Source organism: Rana temporaria, chromosome 3, assembly GCF_905171775.1.
Source record: "Rana temporaria chromosome 3, aRanTem1.1, whole genome shotgun sequence".
NCBI classification, from domain to species: Eukaryota; Metazoa; Chordata; class Amphibia; order Anura; family Ranidae; genus Rana; species Rana temporaria.
In genome coordinates this window covers 426,347,882-426,372,720 of record NC_053491.1, presented here as the reverse complement: position 1 = coordinate 426,372,720, position 24,839 = coordinate 426,347,882, and the positions used below count along the sequence as shown (strand labels likewise).

At 43.4% G+C, this 24,839-nt stretch overlaps 1 protein-coding gene across 1 annotated transcript in view; it reads left to right on the top strand.

Annotated features, from left to right (window-relative positions):
* The window catches only part of LOC120933190 (G protein-coupled receptor kinase 5-like), a 106,567-nt gene extending 83,395 nt beyond the window's left edge, over positions 1-23,172 (top strand). The window contains exons 10-16 of the mRNA XM_040346252.1: positions 127-164; positions 6,228-6,317; positions 6,428-6,636; positions 15,899-16,036; positions 18,091-18,228; positions 20,591-20,722; positions 22,730-23,172. Coding sequence (XP_040202186.1) covers positions 127-164; positions 6,228-6,317; positions 6,428-6,636; positions 15,899-16,036; positions 18,091-18,228; positions 20,591-20,722; positions 22,730-22,834 — 850 coding nt within the window. The 3' untranslated portion in view covers positions 22,835-23,172. The remainder of the gene's footprint in view (positions 1-126; positions 165-6,227; positions 6,318-6,427; positions 6,637-15,898; positions 16,037-18,090; positions 18,229-20,590; positions 20,723-22,729) is intronic.
* Positions 23,173-24,839: the final 1,667 nt, after the last annotated feature.

Here is a 24,839-nt window from a genome sequence, read left to right as displayed (position 1 = left end):
CTATGCTAGCTGGATCGACTTGCCTTTAATGAAGGATTCACCTTCTATAATGAAAACCAACAGCAACTTATAAAATGAAAATGTTGTTTTTATTTTATTACTATTTTTCGTTTTTTTTTTTCCCAGAGACCTGAAGCCAGAAAATATGCTCTTAGATGATGATGGTAAGTTTCTCGCATGATACCTGTTTGTGTGTCTATACATATAAATTAAAATAGATTGTGGTGTTCCAGTGAACTGTTAGAGCCGGTTCACACAGGGGTGGCACGACTTCGGGGGCGACTCGGCCAGGCGACATGAACACGACATCCAAGGCGATTTGCAAAATGATTTCTGTATAGAAGTCGATGCAAATCGTCCCGAGTCGCCCCCGAAGTCGTACAGGAACCTTTTTCTAAGTCGGAGCGACTTGCGTCGCTCCTATTAGAACGCTTCCATTCACTACAATGGGACGCGACTTGTCAGGCGGCTGTGTCGCCTGACGAGTCGCCCCAGTGTGAACCGGGTCTCAAAGGGTTTGCAAACCCTTGTTTAAAAAATAAATATAATAAAATATAATAACAAACCTATCATACTTGCCTCCACTGTGCAGTTCGTTTTGCAGTGTTCTCCCGAACTAGGAGAAACGCTCTTCCTGGGGGTTACCTAGCGGGCACGCACCAGAGTCCAGCATTTGCGTCTAGACACAGAATGCCAAACTCAGCCCTGGCCGCCAGCGCCTGTGTCATTGGATTTGATTGACTGCAGCGGGAGCCAATGGCTGCCCTGCTATCAATTCATCCGATCAAGAACCCTGGACAGAGAGCTAGAGTGCGTCTCTGCTGAGGGATCGAAAGGCTCAGGTGAGTAAAACGGGGGCGGTCACTGTCAGAAGTATTTTCACCTTAATGCATAGGAAAATATGAGTGTTTACAACTCCTTTTAAAATAAAAGAAGCCTAATCCTGGTTACAAACACAATTTTTAGGCAGTTTAAACCAACTCTATTTGCAAAGAGCCTGTTACTTTATAGAACAGAGGCAGATAAAAGCAGACAATTGAAAGATAAAATTGTGGTAGTGCACTCGCAGCGCCCACTAGAGGAATGGGTTGAATGCACCGTTTTTGGGCACTGCCCTCCTCCAGGGACCGGAGTGGAAACTGACTGCAGCACTAATGTCGGCCACACACGTGTCAAATTCCGAATGATTTTTCGTTCAGAAATTGCACCTTTTTCACTAATTGTTTGATTTTCGACCATTGGTGGGGCCACAGCAACTGCTGCATTTCGTGCGCCCATTGAATTTGAGTGAGCATGTTGGAAAGTTTTTGAAAACAAACAAATTAAGAAAAATAATCAAAAAATAATTGTGCATATGCTGTGACCTGGAAAGAAAAAGATTCCTGGCCAAGAACAACATACACACACATTTTATTTATTTATTTAAATATATATATATGTGTGTGTGTGTGTGTGTGTGTATGTGTGCACACACAAAACATTCTGCGCTTGTTAGTATCTGCAGCCCTCCAAGATACTCAAACTGATATCTGTTAATATTGTGTAACAAATGGTATATAGCACTGTCACGTGAAAATAAAATAACCAGCGTCCATCAAATAAAGTACGGCAAAATCCAAAACTTGTGTACAATTACATTCAGTGTTTCAACACTATTTTAACGCTATTTTGTTATATTGTTAGTTGTAAAGGCAGAAGGTTTTTTATCTTGATGAATTCTATGCATTAGGATAAAAAAACCTGTGTGTAGCAAGCCCCCAGCACCCCCCCAATTAACCTACCTGACCCCCATCTCTCTCCAGCTATGTCCATGATCCCCTTAGCCATCCAGTACACTCCTCCTGATTGGCTGAGACAGAGCAGCAGTGACATTGCTGATTTGCTGATCGCAGGTGCAATTCTGTTTTACCTGCAAAAAAATGTGCATTTATATATTTTTTTAAAAGATGAACTTCATTAATGCATTTATACCCATATTTTGGATCCCATCAGAATGCCAAACTAAATGGCATTAAAGCCTAAGGCCAGCAGGGGAATTTTTTTTTTTTTCTCGCTTATTAGATTTTCCGTTGTTTGATTTCCTTCCTGTCCTTAAAAGACGTGCAATCATCTCTCCAGCAGGGAAGTTTGTGGCGATTTTTATAAGCCTGGTTAGAGGCTGTAAAATCCAACTCAAGCCAAACCTTTTTACTGTATTTTGCATAGGCTGAAGAAGGGTTAAGGGGTTCACCCCCCCCCCCGGCTGATCCAGTATTTTTAAGTTGGCTTAAGCAGTGATTAGACCATATTTGGGGCTCAGCAAACATGTTTGGGGTCATCGCTGTCAGGGAAAGGACACTAGCAGCTGGACTGGGAGCTTTTCCCTATAGACTGCTGTTTCCTTGTGACAGAATGCCACCCTGGACCTCCTGCTGACCTGTACTGGGCTCCTGCTACTCCCAGATGTGTTTAGACTGTTGTGGGAATCTTTGGGCTATTCAGACCTTTTTCTGCGCTGTCACAGCCAGTGCTCTAACATCATGACTACTGTGTCAAACAGATGTACTCTAGCGTTCTTGTAAAGTAGAAGTACCACTTGACTCGTGTTTCTTACATTGCCTAATGCAACCCTGTCCCCATAGTGGTCATTTTCTTTTCAATGAAGCCCAGCCCTTTTAAAAGAATCTAGGGTATCCCTTTGGGCTGAAATGCCGCCACTTCAGTGCTACCAAGCCAGTATTGGTATTCACATTTCTGGGTATTCTACCCCCCTCCACCCCCCACTGTTGCATGCATTGATTGCATCCCACTGGATTGAATGTCCCTATAAAAAATGAACCAGTGAGAGGAACTAGTAGTGCAGCAGGGGAAGTAGGTATTTAACTCGCCTTGAAAGGGCCAATAACTGCTGCTGTTGGCAGTGCTGGGACAAGATCAACCAGAGCTCGGGGTAATGATGGGACAGCAGGACCAATGGGGGCAAGTGCCAAAATGTTTGTGGCATGCAGTGAAAAGTTTAAAATGGGTGCACAACTATGCAGCAAAGTTAAAAAAAAAAATGGATGTCCCTGGATTGGCGGTGTCGCTAAAATAAAAAATAATTTCCTTGAGTTGGTCATGTACTGCAATGAAAAAAAAATGTCTGGTGTCACTGAAAAACAGTGGTGTCGCAAAGGAAAATCCTGGGGCAGGTGCCCCTTCTTGATGATCCTTTGCTTTTATCTGCAATATATTAATTTGTGCTTATTAAGCTGGTAACGGGATCTCTTTAAACTGGCTATAAGCATTGTGAAGGTAAAGCATTCTTGCATGTCTCTGAATTTTGGGAATGTTTTATTGACAATCCTGAGTGTAACGAGCCTGTAATGATCAGACACTGCTTACGGTCATCTCTCAATGAGAGCTGTGTCTTCTCTGTAATTTATGTGGATAAAACCCGTTATCAGTTCACCGGTGTGGACAGAGAGCTCGTTCCAGGAAACCACAATCTCTGACATCAGTATTATGAGTTTGAGTCATTGAAAGTAATCGCCACTATGATTTGGGATGGAAGACTAGCTGAACCTCTGTTATTTTTTATTGCTTTGCACTGAGTAGTAATTTCATAGCGGATGTGACTGTTTCCGTCACGCTTTGATGTGAACAGTTTTTCCCAATTGCCTCCTTATACCCAGCTTCTCATTTCAGGAGCATTAAACTTATAATGAAAATGTTGTTTTATGTGAAAGTTCTACTCATCAGACAGCAACTGTGCATAGGGGGATCCCTTTTCATGTCTGCATCTAAATTGCAGAGAAGCCAATGGACCCTGAAAGCGCATGTCAAGGCAAAATAAAAATAAAAAATAAATTTATTTGGCAAGTCTCTGGAAATGGGATACAAGAACATTTCTTCAGGTTTCATCCCTTTAAACGCACTGCAAGTACAGAAAAATAAGTGCTGGTGGGCCAGAAACATTGACCTGACAACACAAATCTGATATCTGAAAGCGGAGGTTCACCGCTAAATTGCTATTTTTACCCTTAGATGGATGCTCATTTAGTCTAGGGGAATCAGCTAGTTCCGGGTATGGGCTGCGGGACTGGGCGTTCCATTCTTGAATGATAGGCTTCCGACGGTCGCATCCATCGCGTCACGATTTTCCGAAAGTAGCCGAACGTCGGTGCGCAGTATAGAGCCGCACCGACGTTCGGCTTCTTTCGGCTACTCGTGACGCGATGGATGCGACCGTCGGAAGCCTGTCAATCAAGAAGGAACGCCCAGTCCCGAAGACCCATACCCGGAAGTGGCGGAGAAGATCGCCCTTTACAACGGTAAGTACTGCTCGGATTTTAAAACAACTAGCCCATTCCCCTAGACTAAATGAGCATCCATCTAAGGGTAAAAAAACATTTATGGGAGAACCCCCTCTTGAAGTACATGCCTACTTATTTTCTGATGGGTTACAAGTAGGGATGCACCAATGGTTAAGACCGATTACTAATACTTTTCCTCAAGTACTTGCTGATACCAATTACTGATGCCCATTTTTTTTTTTTTTCTTTTCGTTCTTTTATTTTAAAAAAATTACACTTTACCTTTTAACTTTATTTTTTGAACAACTTCATTGCTTTTATAAGGGATGAACTCATCCCTTGTAATAGCATGGGCCATGACAGACCCCATATCTTTCCATGAAGCAGACCAATTCGACTCTGGCCTCCAATGCAGCCGATCAGACTCAGATCGATCTAATTGGTTGCTTCACTAACCACTAATGTTCAGGAAAACCGAGCCGAAACAGGAAGTGACAAAATCCTTGTTGCATCCTGTTTCTGATGTCACGCAGTGGGAGGAACATCCGTTTCCTCTCACTGTCTGCCTAGAGCTGAAAGTCGCATACTTACTGGGCTCTCTGATCACATGGGAGAGCTCGATGGTGCTAGGTGGACCCCCTTCCACCACCTGTAACAGTAATTCAGAGGCTTAACTGCCTGGATTACTTGTATCTAGTGCAGAATTGCTGGGGCTAAAGAATATCTTGGTCATTGCTGCAGCAATGACCGAGATATCACCCTTCCTGTCCGAGGACGTCCATAAACGTCTGGCGGAAGGAAAATGGTTAAATGTAGGACACCTTGTTGGGTCCAAGAACATGAAGTCTCACTCTCACAATGTAAGTGATACTGAACAGAGTATAACAGAAGGCAATGTCTGGTCTCTCAAGTCTTCACTTTACCTTCTATTCTCCTCTGTTCAGTATAGCTTACATTGTGAGAGAGGCGGTGACCAAAGCATCCTCATCACAGTTATCTCTATGTAATGTGACAAACACGTGGTGAACTGTCAAACAGCACTCACTTTTTCTACAGTTAGGATAGGTGTCACTGCAGGCGCAGACACCTCAAACACGCAGCAACGAGATCCTCTCCAGCTTCTCCCCTTCACAGTCAGCTGACCTAGTCTAGAACCCCCCTGGCCCCAACGGCTGTACTGTGAATTGAATGGGCAGCCAGGTGAGTGGCACAGGCTCAAGGAGTAGCCCAACCGCCTCAGCTGCCTTGGACATGCGGGTGTCACCCAGTTGTGGCTTGCAAACCCCCTAGCGATGCCACTGTCTGCCCCCAAGCTGACATCACTTCCGATATCGAAGCTTTTCCACGAGTACCAATACTTGTGCAAATGCTTAGTATCGGTATCGGTGCAATCCTAGTTACAAGGAGAACCAATGATGACACTTCCATCTCCTGGACCCCATCCCAATCTCCCAAAGCCCTCCTTTTGCACAGACAAAGGGCACAGGAAGTTATAGGCCCACAAGTTTTTCACCATGCAGCAGGGCAGCCACTTGGCATGGGATCCAGAAGCCACTCTGGAGGTCACTCTACTTCCAGGGAGATCCCATAGGTATGGCACATACATGCCTACCTTGGTCCAAGCTGCACTAGTGTACTTATGTAGAAGCTGCGATACCTGGATTTCATTTTTCATATTTCTAGAAGGATCTTGTTTTAACCAGGTGGCGCCATTAGATTACTTAAAAGACCACAAATGTTCTATAGGGCCGTTAAGTCATCCTTCAGCCAATCGGGACATGAGATCATTGGACACCGTGCTGGAGCAGCCATCACATGGACATTTGAAAGACAGCAGTTGTATATTCTCAGCATTAAGCCCCTAAATGGAAAGCTAAAACTACCCACCTGTCGCAAGGACTTTTCTGTCAGATTTGAATATTTAACTTTTTTTTATTTATATTTTTCTCTTAGGTCACATACGAATCTCAGACTTGGGCCTGGCCATCAAAATTCCAGACGGAGAAAGTATTAGAGGAAGAGTAGGGACAGTTGGATATATGGGTGTGTATCCTCACAATTTTACCCACCATTTCAAAATCTACCAATCAAAGGTCATTGTCTTTCTAGATCTGATTTGATGTGTTCCATCCTCACTGATTGTATTTCTTCAGCTCCAGAAGTCATTAAAAATGAACGATATACATTTAGCCCAGACTGGTGGGGGCTGGGCTGCCTCATTTATGAGATGATCGAGGGACAGTCACCATTCCGCGCATGGAAGGAGCGGGTGAAAAGGGAAGAAGTGGAGAAACGTGTTCAGGAGGAACAAGAGTCCTATTCTGAGAAGTTCTCAGAAGATGCAAAATCCATTTGTAAGATGGTAAGAAAAAATTGAGTGTTCTGGTGTCAGGGTAGACACATTTTTGATCTCTCTAAATACAGGCAACCAAGTCTAGGTGTCTAGGAAGACTGGACCAGGGAACAACTCCGCTTACTATGTTTGAGTCTCCAGAAAAATCAAAAGCTAACAGCATTATTTAGTACTTCAGAAAGGTATAGGGCCTAACGTTGAACTCCAGCCAAATGATTTTCATAAATTAACAATACACGGGGAAAGGAGACACCACCAGGTGCATACTACTGACATCCTAAAGTGGATGCATGCCCTATGTAAATAAAGAAAGCCACACCTCAGTCAATACATTTTTTTTTTTTTGATCACGTATCACGTGACAAAAGTGTACAAAGATGCATAGAGAGAGATCTCTGAACAGGCAAGGACTCCAGAATGAGCACTATTTTAAAGCATGTTTACATCCCTGAAGAAGCCCTGGAAAGTGGCAAAACATGTTTTATAGGGAAAGGGGGAATTCTTAGAATGAGATGCTTTATTTGCAGTAGAGAGAAGAAAAACATATTGGCCCGGATTCACAGACAGCGGTGCACATTTATGCCGCCGTAGCGCATCTCGATGTACGCTACGCCGACGCAGCACAGAGAGGCAAGCATGGAATTCAGGAAGCCCGTGCTCCCAAAACTGCGTCGGTGTGGCGTAGATTTCAAAGGCGCAGGCCGGCGTAGGTGGAAGTGGGCTTGCCCCATGCAAAGCCATGCAAATGAGGCGTGACCCCATGCAAATGATGGTTTGAGAGCCAGACAAGTACGTTGAACGAACTGCGCATGCGTCGTGTCGTGGGCGCATCCCCGTGCGCATGCTCATAACCACGTCGGAACAGCTACCTAAGATACGCCGGATCACTGCCTGCGCCATGAACGTAATCTACGCCCATCCAGACACACGTCCAATGTAAACTACGTAAAAACCGCCGGCTTCTGTTCCCTGATGCAGACCTTTACATGTCTGCTGCTGAGTTACACCTCCTTTATGGGGCTTAACTTTACACCGGATGTCCAACTTACGCGCACCTCTCGTAGCCTGCGTCGGGCGCAGGTTGGTGAATCGCCGTATTTTCCTCATTTGAATGGCTAATTGATGGCAGCGCCACCATGCGGCCAGCGTAAATGTGCGCCCACCCTACGCCGGCAAGTTGCGTCGGCAGGATTGAGCCTGTTTTTAGGCGTATCTTAGTTTGTGGGTACGGCGCACAGATACGACGGCGCATATTTGCACTTACGCGGCGTATCTGGAGATACGTCGGCGCAAGTGCTTTGTGAATCCGGGCCATTGACTTATAGTGGAGATGAGAATTTGAAAAGGGAGATAAAATAACATTTGGATAGTAATGGAATAAAGAAAATATGGAATCCTTTTTGTATAAGGCATATTGTCACCGTACTCTAAATTGTGAGTGAGGTGCAATAAAGAAACGAAGGAAACCGAATGCACAAAAGGAAAAATGTACATTCATAGTAATTGTGATATCCGATTTCATCGGCAAATGTCATTTTTTACTGAAGCTACTCAACTTACTTTCTCTTATCGTCCATGGACGGACACAGCTCCTTAAATCTTGACAAGTGGGTTATGTTCCCTGTTTACAGGAGAGGACTAGGCAGAAACATGTTAAATAGTTAAATACATGTTACATTAACAGAGTTGAACAGCCCCGCCCAGGGGGCGGTCCCTCCAGACATAACCCTCCTCACTGCAGCTTGCAGCCTCAGTTTCGTTCTGCCTAGCAAAGGAGAAGGACGTATGGCTCCCTTTGGGCCCAGCGCCCTGAGGAGAAATTTTATTTTATTTTACTTTACTTTTTCTTGAAGAATCTTCTTTCAACTGTTGGCTGAGAGACAGGCTGGATATTATAGATCCTTGTAGTCTACTCAGTCCGACCAGCAAGCGTGGGCACACCTTTGCAAAGAGGCTTGGTCTGCCACGCCATACCTCATGACTCCTGAGGTGGCCGGTGAGCTTTGCTCCGAGGTCCACATATGACTGAGCTGTGGTGTTGCCTCAATCACAGTGGACCGGGCCGACAGCTACCTCCATTGCGGTTGTAGGTCTGTCAGGAATGCGTCAGCGAGTCCTCGCTCGGACGGGTAAGTACAGTCCCTCCTGCTTCGGTGGGTTGGTACGGCTGGGCATTCCTGGGGTTTGGGGGTCCCTTCCCCTTACTTCCCTGCTCCTTTCCCTTGCTGCATTGCTAACATTGCCGCTGTCAGGGGGGAGGGGGCCTTCCTGAGGGGACTGTGTTATCTGGCCTGTGCTTTTTCTTTTTTGTATTGGGCTTTCCTGTGAGGTAAAAAGCCCTGTGATGAGCACAGATGTTTATGATTATACTTCAGCAGACGCTGACTGATTGGTGACACCTGTAATGGTTTTGCTTTTTATGCTGTATCTGTGACTTATCCTTAGATAAAAAAGCCCTAGGAGGCTTTTCCTGTTTAAACACAGGTCCCTGCAAAAGTTACCTCACGGTTCTTTTCCTCACAGGCAGCGCTGTGCAGTCTCCTCCTGAGGGAGTCCCCTGGTTACCCCTGGTCAGCGCAGCAAGTGGGTGAGAGGCCCTGAATAGGGCTCTAGGAGCCTTTGTCTATTTGTATGGACAGGTGTGCATATTATAATACACACTATATGTAAATATTGGAGTCAGTATCTGGGTCCTTCCCCACATGCTGGTGGTGGCAGCAGGTGTTAGCACCTGTGATTCCCACAGAGTTTTTATTGTTAGTCCTGGACACAGTTTGTGCCAGGGTGGGGGTGGACTGCGGGCGGGTGGTAAAAGAGTGCCCCCTTCCCCCGCTATCCCCTGGGGAATGCTCTGTTATGGAGCCATGGACTAGGTACCTAGTTAAAAAAAAAAAAGTAGTCCTGACCCCTAGTGCTGTATACAACTCACAGAGTGAGCATTTTGCACCAGACAGTGGAGGAGCACCGACTCTCTCCTGAGGTTATTAGCCTAGCGGACCAGCTGGTCCAGGGCCTCATATAGGTCTGTGATGCTTCATTGAATGCTGCGCCCTTGTTATCCAGGGCGTCTGTTTCAGAATGGTTTTATGCACACGGTGGTGTAGTGCTTAACTCCATTACTTGGCAAAGCTGCAAGGTAATTTTACCTTTCCTGCAGGACGAGAGTAGCTGCGCTTCATCCGGGGGATGTCCTGACGTCCTCAGACATCAGGGACGCATACATGCATGTCCCGTTTTGCACATGTCACAGTGTTTTTTTCTGTGCTTCGTGATGAGAGAAGGGTCTCTGTCAGCCTGTGGCCCTCCCTTTTGATCTGGCGTCAGCACCATGGGTTTTCAGCTAGGAGCTCGCACTTATTTGAATTTTGTTGGGACAGCGAGGCTTTGCCTCATTGGCTACTTTGACGACTTTCTTCTGAGAGCAGCTTCTGTCTCCGACCTAGTGGATGGGTTATTCCCATTCAGACCCTCCGAAGATTCGGGTGGATGTTAAACGTTTAGGCCAGAAAGTGTAGCTCAGTGGCAGCAAGCCTGCCCTACATGTGTGCGACCCAGGGTTCAAATTATGGGCATGCTAGGTTCCGACTCAGCGTTGGAGTATCTAGTGTTGATCCAGACTCCTCAGTGGCAAAGGTCCTTCTTCCCCTGGAGAAATTGCAGACTCTTCAGTCTGCGGAGAAGGTATTGGCATCACGCAATCGGTCTTCTCTCCGGGCGCCTGCTGGTTCAGGGTCTGTGGGTAGCCTCCTTCAAGGTGGTACTGTATGCCCAGTTCCACACCCTGGTTTTCCAGTGGAACTACTGTCCAGGTGGTAAAAATCTCTTGTCTCTGAAATCATTAGATTCCTGTGCGCCACCTAGTCAGAGTCTCTCTGAGTTGGTGACAGAGATTCCCGACTCTTCGGTCCGGGAAGTTGTTCCTTCCTTCCAGTGGTCGGTGTTTACGACGAATGCCAGCTCACGGGTTGTGAACCTGGAGGTTCACAAAACTGGGGGGTCCAGTCGGCCCTGAGTCGCTGGACTTGCGGGACCTATGACCACACCTCCTTGAATGTGTCTGGTCTCGGTAGCTACCCAGGGTCGGGCCTGGCTAGTGCCTGGTGGAAGACCGCCTGGGAATACCAGGTGCTGTCTACTGTTCATTGTCCTACTATTTTAGGCGATCAGGCTATGCTTCTCCTTGTGGTCGACCAATCTGGTTTCAGCCGGACAACGCCACGGCCGTGGCTTCAGTCTACCATCAGGTATGCCGGCAGGCAGACTACTGGAGTCGCCAGATGCTGGACCAGGGCGACTGGTCTTTGTGCTTGGGGTGTTTCGGCTCCCTTGCAGGAGGTGAACCTCACATGGCATGGATCTCCTGGCAGCTTGTCTCCGCCGCAAGGGTGTCAGTTAGTGGCCAGGTCTAGTGATCTTGTACAGACGCGTCAGTCGCGCTGGTGGCCCTGTGTTGTCTGTATCGGTGATTTTTTGCCATTCCTCCATGGTAGTTGCTTCCTCGGCCGCTCCACAGAGTGGATGCTGAGGAGATCCCGATGATTCTAATCGCTCCAGATTAATCTCGGCGTCCTTGGTACGCTGATATCGGGCGCCTGGTAGCGGAGGCACCCTGGCGATTGCCAGGGCAGGAGGTTCCTGTCTCAAGGTCCCATACTTCCTCCTGTTGTACAGTCACTGACTTGCTTAACATGGTTATTGGAAGCCAGACTTTAGGTGACCAGGGTCTGTCTGACTCGGTCATCTCAACAGGGCACCGTAGTCTTCTTCCGGAGGATCTACCGTCGCACCTCTCTTGGTGCGAAGGGATGGAGTGACGTCCACGGGCGTACTTTCAATGTCCAGGGTCCTGCTGTTTTTAAAGCTTGGATTGGATCTAAAAATTGCTTAAAGCACCGTTTGGGGGCAGATTTCAGCCTTGGCTGTGTTCTTTTAGTGGCCTTTTTGCGGCCCGTTCCCTGGTGGGTCCCCTTTTTTTGTGTGCAAGGGGTTTGTCATATACTTTCCCCTCTTGGCCCATCTCTTCCCCCATGAGTTTTGACTCTGGTGCTCTCGGTTCTTCAGGAACCTTCCTTTTGGAAACATCAGAGAGATTTTCTCTTGACACTATCTCAGAAGGTGGCCCCTTTAGTGGCCTTTACCTCTGTTAGAGGGGTTTCTGAGTTGGCGGTCTTGTCTTGCAAGCCGCCATGCTTGATCCCCCATAAGGATTAGGTGATGGTGCGCCCGCGACCTTCCCTTCTTCCGAAGGAGGTTTCGGCCTTTCATACTTTAGGCGTGGTACGCGCTTTGCGGGTATACCAGCCTACTACGGCTCCATTTCGGAGCTTCTGACTCTCTTTTGTGTCGGTGTCTGGTCCACAAAAGGGCCTGGCGGTCTCGTCGACCACCATTTCTCGGTGGATCGGGCAGGCCGTCATACAGGCCTATGCTCCTAAGGGCGGGCCCCCCTTTCCGGTCACGGCACTTTCGACCAGGGCAATTGGTGCTTCCTGGGTTTTTTTTTTTTTTGTTTTTTTTTTCCGACATCATGCGTCGGTCTCACAGGTGTGCGAGGCGGCGATTTGCTCGTCCGTTCACGCTTTTTCCAGAACTTACATGGTTGCTGTGAGTGCATCTTATGATGTTTTTTTCAGCCGCTAGTTTTTGCCGGCGGCTGTTTAAAGTTGCACCTCCTCCGTTGAGGAGCTCTGCTTGTTTTGGGGTGAAGTTAAAATTGTTTTTACTGATATATTTCCCACCCCTCGTTTTTTGACACTGCTTGGGGACGTCCCACTTGTCAAGATTTAAGGAGCTGTGTCCGTCCATGGACGATAAGAGAAAATAGGATTTTTTGTACTCACCGTAAAATCCTTTTCTCTGAAGTCCATGGACGGACACAGCTCCCACCCCTCCTTTTTAGGTTTGTACTGCTTGTTACGAACTGAGGCTGCAAGCTGCAGTGAGGAGGGTTATGTCTGGAGGGACCGCCCCCTGGGCGGGGCTGTTCAACTCTGTTAATGTAACATGTATTTAACTATTTAACATGTTTCTGCCTAGTCCTCTCCTGTAAACAGGGAACATAACCCACTTGTCAAGATTTAAGGAGCTGTGTCCGTCCATGGACTTCAGAGAAAAGGATTTTACGGTGAGTACAAAAAATCCTATTTTTTGACCCTGCTGCCTAAAAGCCCTACCTGGGGAACTCCTTCCTTCCATGTAACTTTGGGGCGAGCAGCTCTTCCATCTCTACCCCCCATGTGTCCTGTTCTCTGATGGGCTGCATATGCCGATGTGTATGTGTGTGTGTGTGTGTGTGTGTGTGTGTGTGTGTATATATATATATATATATATATATATATATATATATATATATATATATATATATATATATATATATATATATATATATATATATATATATATATATTATACACTTTTTTTTTTTTGCGTTTGTCAGCCTACAAATAAAAAGCATAACAGCATTTTCATCAAAACAAAAAAAGCTTTAGAAGTCCTAAAAGAAAAAAAATGTATTGGGTATAGAAATTATGCATAGACTTATTGTCAAGTTAGTTGACACATACTAACTCCACTAAATTGCTCTTAAAAGGATTTAGCTGATCTCCATTACAGACAGAAATGTAAATATCAGTGAAACGCTTTAGTTCCACTTTAGATGATATAACATCTTGTGAAAGATGATGAAAGCCTAGTGTTCACAGTTCTATTTTTTTTATGACCCTTGAAATACATCTTTTTATATGCAGCTGAATAGAAGCTTTTGTCCTCCAACAGTCATTATTGCAAATGTGTTTTTTGTTTTGTTTCCTGTGCATTCATTTACAAATTGCGCCACTGGTCTCTTCGATATGAAAAGGCTGAATCATTTTTCCTTCATTCTACAAAAGCTGTGATCTCCGTGAACTTGAGATAGATGCTCTTTAGAAGATATATTCATGTGTAAACGATTAATCTACCAAAAAGTGAAATTTTAGTTATTGGTATAACCTGACTGGTTAAAGTTTATCTCGACCCAAAAACCAAAAATGGACCTTGGTGTGGTGAATGGATTTATATTTCCAGTTTCTTTGCCTTTTATTTTCAACTGGTAAGCTTGCAAACACGCTTGCCGTCTCCGGGTGGGTATCTATGGTGGGAGCCATGCCATGGTTGTCACCCTAGGCTGCTGTCCTGAATGGGCTATAAACATGTCTATATCTCATCACATGGGGGGGGGGGGGGCAAAGCAATTGATCAGAGGATACATAGGAAGGTAAATATTCTTTGGTGATTGGCTGTCAGCTGCACCAGATTTTGCATTCTCCAGTTTTAGTAAAGCAACACCACTGTGTGTACATCTCACAAGCTGACAATTGGATGCCACAGTGCCCTGAAACTACTGCCTACCTAAAAAAAAAAGTCCCCAATTGCATACAAAACCATTGGTAGCAATACAAATGTTAAATATTAATATAATTGTGCACGTCAAGTGAGAGCAATAATTCTAGATCATTATTCATGGTTGACGCTAAACTGATAACCTGCAAGAATGTTAAAAACATTGTCTATGGAAAATTTTGGATACCAAGTTTGTCGCTCCTTCATGGGTATCCATTTACCTGGTACAACCTCTTCTTCTTTCTCTCCCTTTTTTTAAATGGGTAATACATTGCCTTTGTGTGCACTAAAGCTAACTTTAGTGTATTTTATTTTTTATTTTTTTTACAGAAAATTTGCGCTTCATAAATCTCTGCACCTTTTGTGTGGCGTAAAAAATTTAAATTGCCACCATTTAATTCTCCATGGCCTCTGGTTTTTAAGATATTTAGTTAAACCCTAATAAGTAATCTCCAGGCCTAAAATTATTTTATCAACACAAACTGCTATTAAAGCAAAATATTTGAAATGATTGTCTTTTTTTTTTTTTTTTTTTTTTTTAACAGCCTCTATCCTCCTCTTCTCATGTCCCATGGTGGCACATTGGCTCCCCACTTCTCAGCCAAGTGCTCACCAAAGTGGCTTGCTATGAGGGTACTCATGCAAACTCATTCCCGAGCTGGCTCTGCGGGGTTGATTTACTGGTGCAGCTGTGCATAGCAGCCAATCAGATTCTAACTTTAGTTTGTTCAATTAAGCGTTGACAAAAAAAAAAACCTGGAAGCTGATTGGTTTCTATGGACAGCTGCACCAGATTTTGTAATTAAACCCCTGTGTCCATTGACACACAGAGCGTGGCTTGACCCTGCCCTCTGCTCCCTCCCTACCAGGTGTAATTGACAGCAGAAATGGCTCCTGCTGCTGTCTGAGCCAATGAGGGAGAGAGCTGCTCATCTTGTGCACATCGCGGGATCGAGTTTGGGCTCAAGTAAGTTAAAGGGGGGTTAGTTGGGGGGGAGCTGAGCATTAAAGGTTTTTTTACCTTTTAATGAAGAGAATGCATTATGGTAGAAAACCTTCAGCCTCTATAACCAATTTAAGCAAGTCCCGGCCTTCTTGCATAATGGTGAGAGTTGCTTGCCAAACTCTGTGTCCTACCACAAGAGTCTGTCTGTAACTTGCATTCTGCATAAGGGGAATACGGGAATTCTTCATAAGGTCAACAGCAGGAGTGCAGATTCGGGAATTCAAATGCAGAGCTCTCACCTGAACAGTTTCATAGATATATATATATATATATATATATCTATCTATCTATGAAACTGTTCAGGTGAGAGCTCTGCATTTGAATATATATATATATATATATATATATATATATATATATATATATATATATATATATATATATATATATATATATATATATATATATATATATATATATATATATATATATATATATATATATATATATATATATATTATAAAAAAAAAAATCTTTTTTTTGTAACCTTGTTTGAGCTCTTTATCTGCAAAGAGTGAAATAGTTTGAGGTAGAGTGGCACCTCAGTCTTGAATCAACCTAATGCCTCTGACTTTAACTGGCATCCTGCTTTCTTGAGGTTGGATCCATCCAGCATCGCAGGTTGTCTGTACAATCTCAGCCTCTCACCAGATAATCACTACGCACTATTGGCTAATCAAACACATCCAAACTCCGGAGCATCATTTTCCCCAGTTTGTGTAGTAACAAGTAGTCGGCTACTTTTCTAGTTCTGAAGTTACTGCCTTCAAGTCAAGGTTCTCCCCTTTTTTTTTTTTTCTTTTTTTTTTATATATGTTATTTTCAAGGTCTGTGAGAGGAAAGTAATGAATAAAGGGAATAACTTCCGTTCTTGTCTTCTACCTACAGCTATTAGCCAAAGACCCAAAGCAGAGGCTGGGGTGCAATGAACATGGTGCCAGTCAGGTGAAGCAGCATCCGTTTCTCAGGAACATGAACTTTAAGAGGCTGGAGGCCGGAATTATGAAGCCGTCTTTTGTGCCAGATGTAAGTGTTCTTTATTACTGCCGAGTTGGGGACGCTTTTCATAAATGAGCACTGAATGTTCCCACACTGACATTTAAAGAAGACTGGTCAATGCACCTTTTTTCACTTTAGAACATTTTGGGGATGGCTAGCAATAAATGTACCATGTGTGAGTAACATGGGTGCATATCATGGTTGGTCACCTGGCTTTCGTCTCAAAAATTGGTTCATTGGCATTGCTGCTTGAAGCTGGTGAGGGACCATGGAGACCGATGGCCGATATTGGACTAGGTCTTAAGCCACTAGAACAAGGGCTCAGCAGCAGGCCATCTTGGCACACTATAATTCCAACCTTGCCATGTCTGTAGAGTTACTCTTAAAGTAGAACTAAAGGCACATTTTTTTTCTCCTAGTTTTAGAGGAGAGGGATTAGAATTCTGTGCCCCCATTGGGGGGGGGGGAATTGACCTTCTCTATTTGTTCAGTTTGCCATTATCATTAAACGTGAAAGTAAAAGAAATCCCCAAGTATTTGGTTGTCCCATAGGAAAGTAATAGAGGGGAACTCTTCCAAAGGGGAGACGCTAGTTCTGGTGACCTGGGGGTCCCCAAGGAGTTCCCAAAATTTGCAGGGATTTCTTTTCACTTCCTGTTTGGCTATGGGACAGCAAGTGAAGGGAAATCTATACAAAGGGATAGCGAAAAAATATCTGACACCTCCCCTACTCTACTTTTAAAATATGAGATAAATTAGACTTTCCTGCCTTGTAATAGAATTTTATGTACACATTTTCATTGGCCTACCTGATACCGCAGCAGCAGTCCCTTGCCTTGCACATAAGCTGCCAGGTCAGATTTGAAAGTATTGTTTTGACAGTGCTTGCGCTGTGCCGAAACGCTTATGCCTTGTACACACGGCCGGACTTTCCAAGATAAAAGACAGACAGGCTTTTTTTTTCTCGGAAAGTCCAGCCCTGCTTAGCCTCCATTGGACTTTTTTTTTATGGATTTGAATGTAGCTGTATTGTGTGCAGTAATTTTACTCATACGCGTGATAGCGCATCTATGAGCATGTGAACGCAAGTATAAATGAGTAGATTACAACACTGGCAATGAAGAATTTTACTCGCCTATACTCAACATTACTCGAGGCCTTTAAGTAAGCAGCATTATGACAGTATATTATGACGCCCCCTTTTTTTTATTTTTTTTAAGTTTTAGATCGTTGGGAAAGATTGGAACTTCTGTCAAGTTTTGTTGCTGTATTTGTCCTGATTGGGGCGATCCATCCCATTTGTTCTGGTGACTTATTGTTACTTGGTTTCCCACTCATTGATGTAGAAAAATCTCCAAATGGGGACACTTGTTTCATAGACCTCTCTGTTGTGGGAATTTCCCTACCTGTTGTGTCTCTGAAGACACATAGTACAGGCAACTCTCTGATGGGGACAAAGACAGCAGTAAAACAAAAGTTGTAACCCAAAAAAATAGTTTTTGCCATAAAACATAATAGTCTGTAATTAAAGTGTTAGCTGTTTTTTTTATTTTCATTTTATTTTTTAGTTTTTGCATTCTCTCTGCAATGGTTTTGCACAGAGCAGCCCAGAGGCCTCCTCTTCTTGGGTCCCCTTTCGGTGCTCCTGGCTCCTCCTCTTAGTGTGCCACCATAGGAAGCCACTTCCTATATTGGCACACCTGCGGGCACAATCCCGAGCTGTGCTGTCTGTGTCTATACACAGACAGCAAGTCTCATCCCCACCCCTTGCTCTCTCCTCACATCCTGTAATTGATCGACAATGGCTCCCGCTGCTGTCTCTGAGCCAGTGAGGAAAGATAGAGAAGCAGCAGCTCTGCTGCTCTTGGGCACAAGATCGAGATCAGGCTCAGGTAAGTATTTAAAGAGGAGGGGAGAGAGCAGAACATAAAATGTTTTTTACCTTAATGCAGAAAATGCCTTTACAACCAATTTAAATTTGAAAATAATTAAATCGCATGTAATGACTTGTGTATGTTTTGGATTCTAGCATAAACTATAGTGCTGGAACTATAAACCATGTTGATGTTTTCCCCTCTCAGCCCCGGGCGGTGTATTGTAAGGACGTGCTGGACATTGAGCAGTTTTCGACGGTTAAAGGTGTAAATTTGGACAAAACAGACAATGATTTCTACGTTAAATTTGCAACTGGATGTGTATCAATCCCCTGGCAGAATGAGGTGAGTGTGTAGCAAACAGAACATTTTAAAATGGCCCTTCAAGGAGCCGGCAAAGTTTTTTTAGCATTAAAATGTACAGTATATTGTGCTCAATGGAAACCACCACAGTCCACTGCAAGCAACTGTCCCCATACAGTTCTATACTCCTTGTACTTTAAGTGTTTGTTAACCCAAATAATAAAATAAAGGTCCTGTTCCTGTTAAAGCATGTTATACAGCACAGTGCTTGTTCTGTGTCATTTGGACCCTCATATCACCTTAAATACCTGTCTGATCCTGCCTAGCTATGCTCTCCCCTCTGCAAACTGATCACGAAAATCATGGCTGCTTTGCCCTGACACCGTGGTCAGTTTGCGTGATTCCATCAGCCGCAGCCTGCTGTCTGTGTCTTTCTCTCCTCCCTCTCCTCTCTATCTTCTATTAAATGCTCCCATCCTCCCTGCATCATTATAATAATTGTCTGCGTTCCATAAAATAATCTGCCTGATTGTACCCATATGAGCGTGGCTCCTGGTGCTCAGCTGATTGTCAGTAGAAAATTGTATCTTGATCATTACCCCCGTGGTACGGTGTGTGGATAGTGGAAACGCGTTTTTTTCATTCAACCTGCTTCTTGAACGGGAAAAAAAAATTGTCCGTGTTCACCCGATCCGCCAGACGAAAGGAATAGTAGGTTTTTCCTCCGTCACACGTTGGCGGATCGGAGCTGGTCGGATGTCAGCGTGCATGTCACCGCTGACATCCGCGGCTCCATAGAGGAGCACGGAGCGCCCGTACAGGTCCGCAAAAAACCTGACAGTCGGACCTGTACGGGCGCTCAGTGTGAAAGAGCCCTTAATAGTTGGAGATCATATAATCTGTCCTCATTAACTCCTTCCCATGCTTTTCTGCACTGCTGTTTTCCTGCAGAATTTTTATTTTTTTTCTAACCATTTAACTCATTGCACGCATAGACAATGCGTCAAAGAACTAAGTGAAAACCATATTATTAATTTTTTTTTATTGTGGAGCTGTGTGCAAGGGAGCGTATGCAGCTCCTATGGGGGATGCAGCAGCTGCGGGTCTTAATTTGACAGGCGTGCAGGGGAGGGTGAGCAGCCACGAAATCGGAGCATGTGCATCCAGCCTCTTAAATGGTGGATTCATGCTGTACGGGTAATGATGCCCATGTGAAGGAGGCCTTGGTCTTCCCTTTGAGCGCACAAACTAGAAAAATGTAAAATAAATATTAACCCTTACTTTGTTCAGATTGAGATATAAAAAAAAAAAAAAAAAAAATTGGATGAGGTCTGGCTCTAAAAAGGAAAACAATTCTGATAATGCACATCCATGTGTTAATATAACATGTCCCAGTTTCTGGATTTACCTAAAAAAAGATAATTTCTCTTGTTTCATGTGATTGTGTAAAATAATAATCTGTGATTCTGTAAACGTTTTTTTTTTTTTTATGGTTGTGATTTTGCTCTGTAGTCTTCTAGTGTAAACTTCTGTCCTTCCAAACACGTAGGACCTCATTTGTAAACGTCTGTCCTTTCAAACACATAGGACCTCATTTGTAAACTTCTGTCCTTCCAAACACATAGGACCTCATTTGTAAACTTCTGTCCTGCCAAACACATAGGACCTCACTTGTAAACTTCTGTCCTTCCAAACACATAGGACCTCATTTGTAAACTTCTGTCCTTCCAAACACATAGGACCTCACTTGTAAACTTCTGTCCTTCCAAACACATAGGACCTCATTTGTAAACTTCTGTCCTTCCAAACACATAGGACCTCATTTGTAAACGTCTGTCCTTTCAAACACATAGGACCTCATTTGTAAACTTCTGTCCTTCCAAACACATAGGACCTCATTTGTAAACTTCTGTCCTGCCAAACACATAGGACCTCATTTGTAAACCTCTGTCCTTCCAAACACATAGGACCTCATTTGTAAAGCAGCAGCCCTTACCTTATAAAACATCAGCATATTTATGAAGTGCAGCTGAGCTCCAGAACAAACAAAGCTTCATTCAGTCTAATAAATGAGAAAAATTTCTGGAGGACAGCTCAGTGACCTCACCTGTCAGTCATGTGACTGTCCTGTCTTCCAATCACAAAGTGCTCTCTGTAGTGACTCCTATGGGGCGCTGCACACTCCATGCCATAACCTGCACAGCGTCAACACTAGTATACATTGGCTAGTGCTCCAGTGCTCCATAGAGGTAGAAGCCCCTTGGTTTTGCATTGAGGATGTTATGGGGAATTTCCACATTTGAATGAAGTAAACAACTTGCAAAATGTTACTCTATAATAGTTACATACATGTGTAGTTCTGTGTCAAGAGGACATACCATGTTTATTTTTTTTACATCCATAGATGATTGAGACAGAATGTTTCAAGGACCTCAACCTCTTCGGACCAAATGGAACTCGCTCTCCAGATTTAGATTGGAGACAACTTCCCGAACCGCCAAAACGTAGCTTGCTCCAAAGGATCTTCAGAAGACAAGTGAGTGGATGTGGAGGCCGGGGTATCTGTTGTCCTGTCTGTGTCAGGGGTCAAGTCCTGGGGAAAAAAGTGTGAGAACTCCCACCCAAGATCCACTCCCCCACCAAAAAAAAAAAATGATACGCTCGTATGCATAATTACTAAACCGCATGTTTTTTTTTTTTCCGATCCACTGCAAGTTCTTTCTAAATCCCGTGATAACTCGCGGCAGACCTCCGCAATGTCTCCTGGGAACAATGACAAAAGCTCCCAGGAGACATTGCGGCATCGAGGAAGTGACGGAATACCCGCACACTACCTGATGAATCCATATACAGGAAGCGGCCTGTAACATAAAGGATTACTAAGGTTCGCCTGCCCCTGACAGGGACTCGAGCTGGGCATCGCCGCTTAGTGAAGGATTGGCTCAGGCGGCTCGGCTGCTCTAGCCCTGCAAAGGGAACTGCGTTCCTGCTGTGAAAAAAGTGCAGGAACTCCGTTCCCGCAGGACTTGAGCCCTGGTCTGTGTAGAAGGTAGACGCAGACGTCCTGTAGAGATCTCACATGTCACACAAGATCCTGTCTGGCCATTTTCCAGCATGAAGAGATTGGCAGCAGCAGTTAGGAGTACCCATTTTATGTTTATAGTTTTTTGTTTGTTTTTTACCCCCCCATTTTTTATTATTATTCAGAAACTGTCATGTTCATTTTTGTTTAAACTTTTAAAACTTTTATCCCCTCCCACCGCTTCACGGGTTTGCCGGAGCCATCGGTAACGCCCGGGAGCCATTTGTGTTGGGCAGAAAGTCCAAGTGAGGCCAGGATGGCCGCCACTCATCTTTATGGCCTGGGAGGACCAGAGTGACGTCCTGATGCCAACACAAATAATAATTGTATTTTTATTTTTTTTTTCAAAATGCAAAAAAATAATATATTCATATATACAGTGGAACCTCTGATTGCAAGTAACGTGGTTCACAAGCGTTTCGCAATGCGAGCACTGAATTTTAAAAAATCCTAACTTGGTTTGCGAAAGTTGTCTCGCAAAATGAACAGGATTCAAGGCAAAGCGGTGTGCAATACCACGTTTGGCCTGAGGTAGGGGAGCCTCAAAGCGGTGTGCAATACCATGTTTGGCCTGAGGTCGGAGCCGCTTGGAAAATCTCAAAAATACACAGTTCCCAAGCCTTTCCGAGTTCAGCAGAGGTGTCCGCAGGCCTTTCCGAGTGATTCCAAGGCTCTCTGGTGCCCCCACCTCTGGCCACATGCGGTATTGCATGCCATTTAAGTCTATGTGGAAAAAATTATTTTTCATCTCCATTGACTTCAATGGGGAAACTCGCTTTGATATGCGAGTACTTTGGATTACGAGCATTGTCCTGGAACAGATTTTGCTCGTAATACAAGATACGTTTGTGTGTGTGTGTATATGTATATATATATATATATATATATATATATATATATATATATATATATATATATATATATATATATATATATATATATATATATATATATATATATATATATATATATATATATATATATATATAATTTTTTTTATGATTATGATCACACAAACGTATCTTGTATTACGACCGCATAGACTATATGTGTGTGTGTATACATACATACATACATACATACATACATACATACATACATACAATGTGTGATACTCAAAAAATGTGAATATTGTGCAAAAGTTTATTTATTTCACTAATGCAACTTAAAAGGTGAAACTAATATATGAGATGGACTCATTGCATGCAAGATAGTTCAAGCCGTGATTTGTCATAATTGTGATGATTATGGCTTACAGCTCATGAAAACCCCAAATCCACAATCTCAGAAAATTAGAATATTACATGCAATCAATAAAAGGTCTTGGGCTTTTGTGCTCAGGTTGGGTTGTGGGTGCAAGAAGATTTCAGAAGCTGGTTACTGATGAGGTTTAATTCCTATGTAAAGATTGGATGCACTCTTATAACTGTAACAAATGTCGTTTTTTTTTTTTTTCTTCAGCCGGCTGATTACGGGATCACGTCAAACGACGACTCCCACTCCACCGCCAACACCACAAACCACCACTTCCAAAGCAGGACGGCAACAGCCAATGCATCGTCTTGACGGAATATTTTGTAATCGGCCCCCAAGCTGGCCTTCACTTTTACCATAAACCGTCCCAAGAACCCTCCTCCGTCCCTCCCGTTCTCTCAGGTCTAGCCTTGAACTCTGTGCAAACTTTTTACAGGAAAAATATAAATATATATATAAATATATTTTAGGTCTTCAAGACCAAAAGGACTCATGGGAAATTTATAGAACTGCCGGGAGACGACTTCCAGCGGTGATGAGATTTCAAAAATTATGTTTATTTTTTCTTTTTTTTTTTCTTTTAAACTGTAAGCAGATCGCTGCTGGAAAATGTTTTATGCTAAGCTCATGGAAATATACAAGCTGTGTTTTTTTTTTTTTTTTTTTTTTGTTCTGTATCATTTTTTTTATGACCTGGTAATGCATCTTATATATAAAAAAAAAATCAGGATTGATCGGAAAACATTAGGTTTCATCCCAGTTTCCCCTGACAGGGGATCTGTTCAAAGTATATTTTAAAAAAACTTTTTTTTTTTTTTTTACATTTTTTTTTCCTTTTTTAATTCTTGAGGCATTAATATTGCAACACAACTATTGTTTCCTTTTCATGTGCTGTTTTGTTCGTGTTTTATCATCAGACTGCTAAAGGGGGGTTTCCAGTTTAATTTGAAATCACCTGTCCGCTTGGGTCCCCTTCAGGTCATTATGCAGAGAGACCTCCTCCCTAAATGCCATAGAGATATATCATTCCAGATATCCCCCAAGGCATCAGTTGCTGCTGACATCTTTTGCATCAAATCTTAGAACCACTGTGATTGGTTGGTTGGGGGACAGGCTTTCCTTTTTACTTTGGGAGATGGAGGTCTTCCTGTGTACCGTATTTATCTTGCTGTAACGCGCCCCGGCGTATAGCGCGCACAAACCGAACTTGAAGGAAAATGCCTGAAAAAAAAAAAATACTTGGTTTGGATGCCCCTCGTCAGTGTCTTGCCCGTCGTCCATTGCGTCCTGCCCGTCTATCGGCGGCCTCGTCCGGTCCGGCGGCCATCGTGGTGTTCAAACACAGCGCGGGTATCGGCGTATATCGCGCACCCACGATTTTGCCCTGATTTTCAGGGCAAAAAAGTGCGTGGTATACGCCGATAAATACGGTAAGTCTCAAGCAGATTTTAGTGTTTAATTACTCTGGAAACCCTTCATATGCACTATCGGCAGCTATGTTGTAGCTGAGAATTCATTTCATGAGTTCCCTAGGATCCCGTGCCATAACATGTGTGCTGTCAATACTGCATGGTTCTTATAGGTGCATGAAAATACCATTGTTCTGGCATTCAGGATAGACCATTTTTTTTAACTTTGTAGTCTAATGTCACATGTTTATGTTCTCATAAGCCCTGTTTAATTGCCAGTGCATTGATCACTTTTATTTGACTTGGTTTGAATTTGTCTGGAGTACCAATTTAAAATTTTATTGCTTTTTTTTTTTTTTTTTTTTTTACGGCACCGTAGGCCTCATGTTAAATACGAAACTCCATGCAAATATTAAAATACTTTTTACTCTCATTATCTATTCACAAGCAACTTTGCAGTTATAATCTCTTCCACCTTTTCTTTCACTGTGCTTTGAGGCGATTCAGTTCGCATTTGTAGCGCTATATAAGTCACTCACTCAATGTTCTCATAGGCTCAGGTCTGTGGGGTTGATTTTCTAAAGCTGTAGTGTGCAAAATTTGGTGCAGCTGTACATAGTAACAGTCATTTTGTAATGTTTTTTTTTACTGTAAGTTTTAACAAAATGCATCTGGAATTTCCAGTTTCGGGAACCAAAAAATTCCATTTGGTTTCCCTCCATAGTTACAATATCCATACCTGAAAAGCACAGAAAAGCAAAGATGTAAATTTGTATCTGCAAAGTTCCTTGACATTCCTGGGTATATTTAAAAGTGTTGATGTGTTTTTTAAAAATGCAATTATCCTTTTAAACGTATTTTATTTTACATCCTGAAATCTTTCCTTATGTTATTGCCTCACCCTTTCC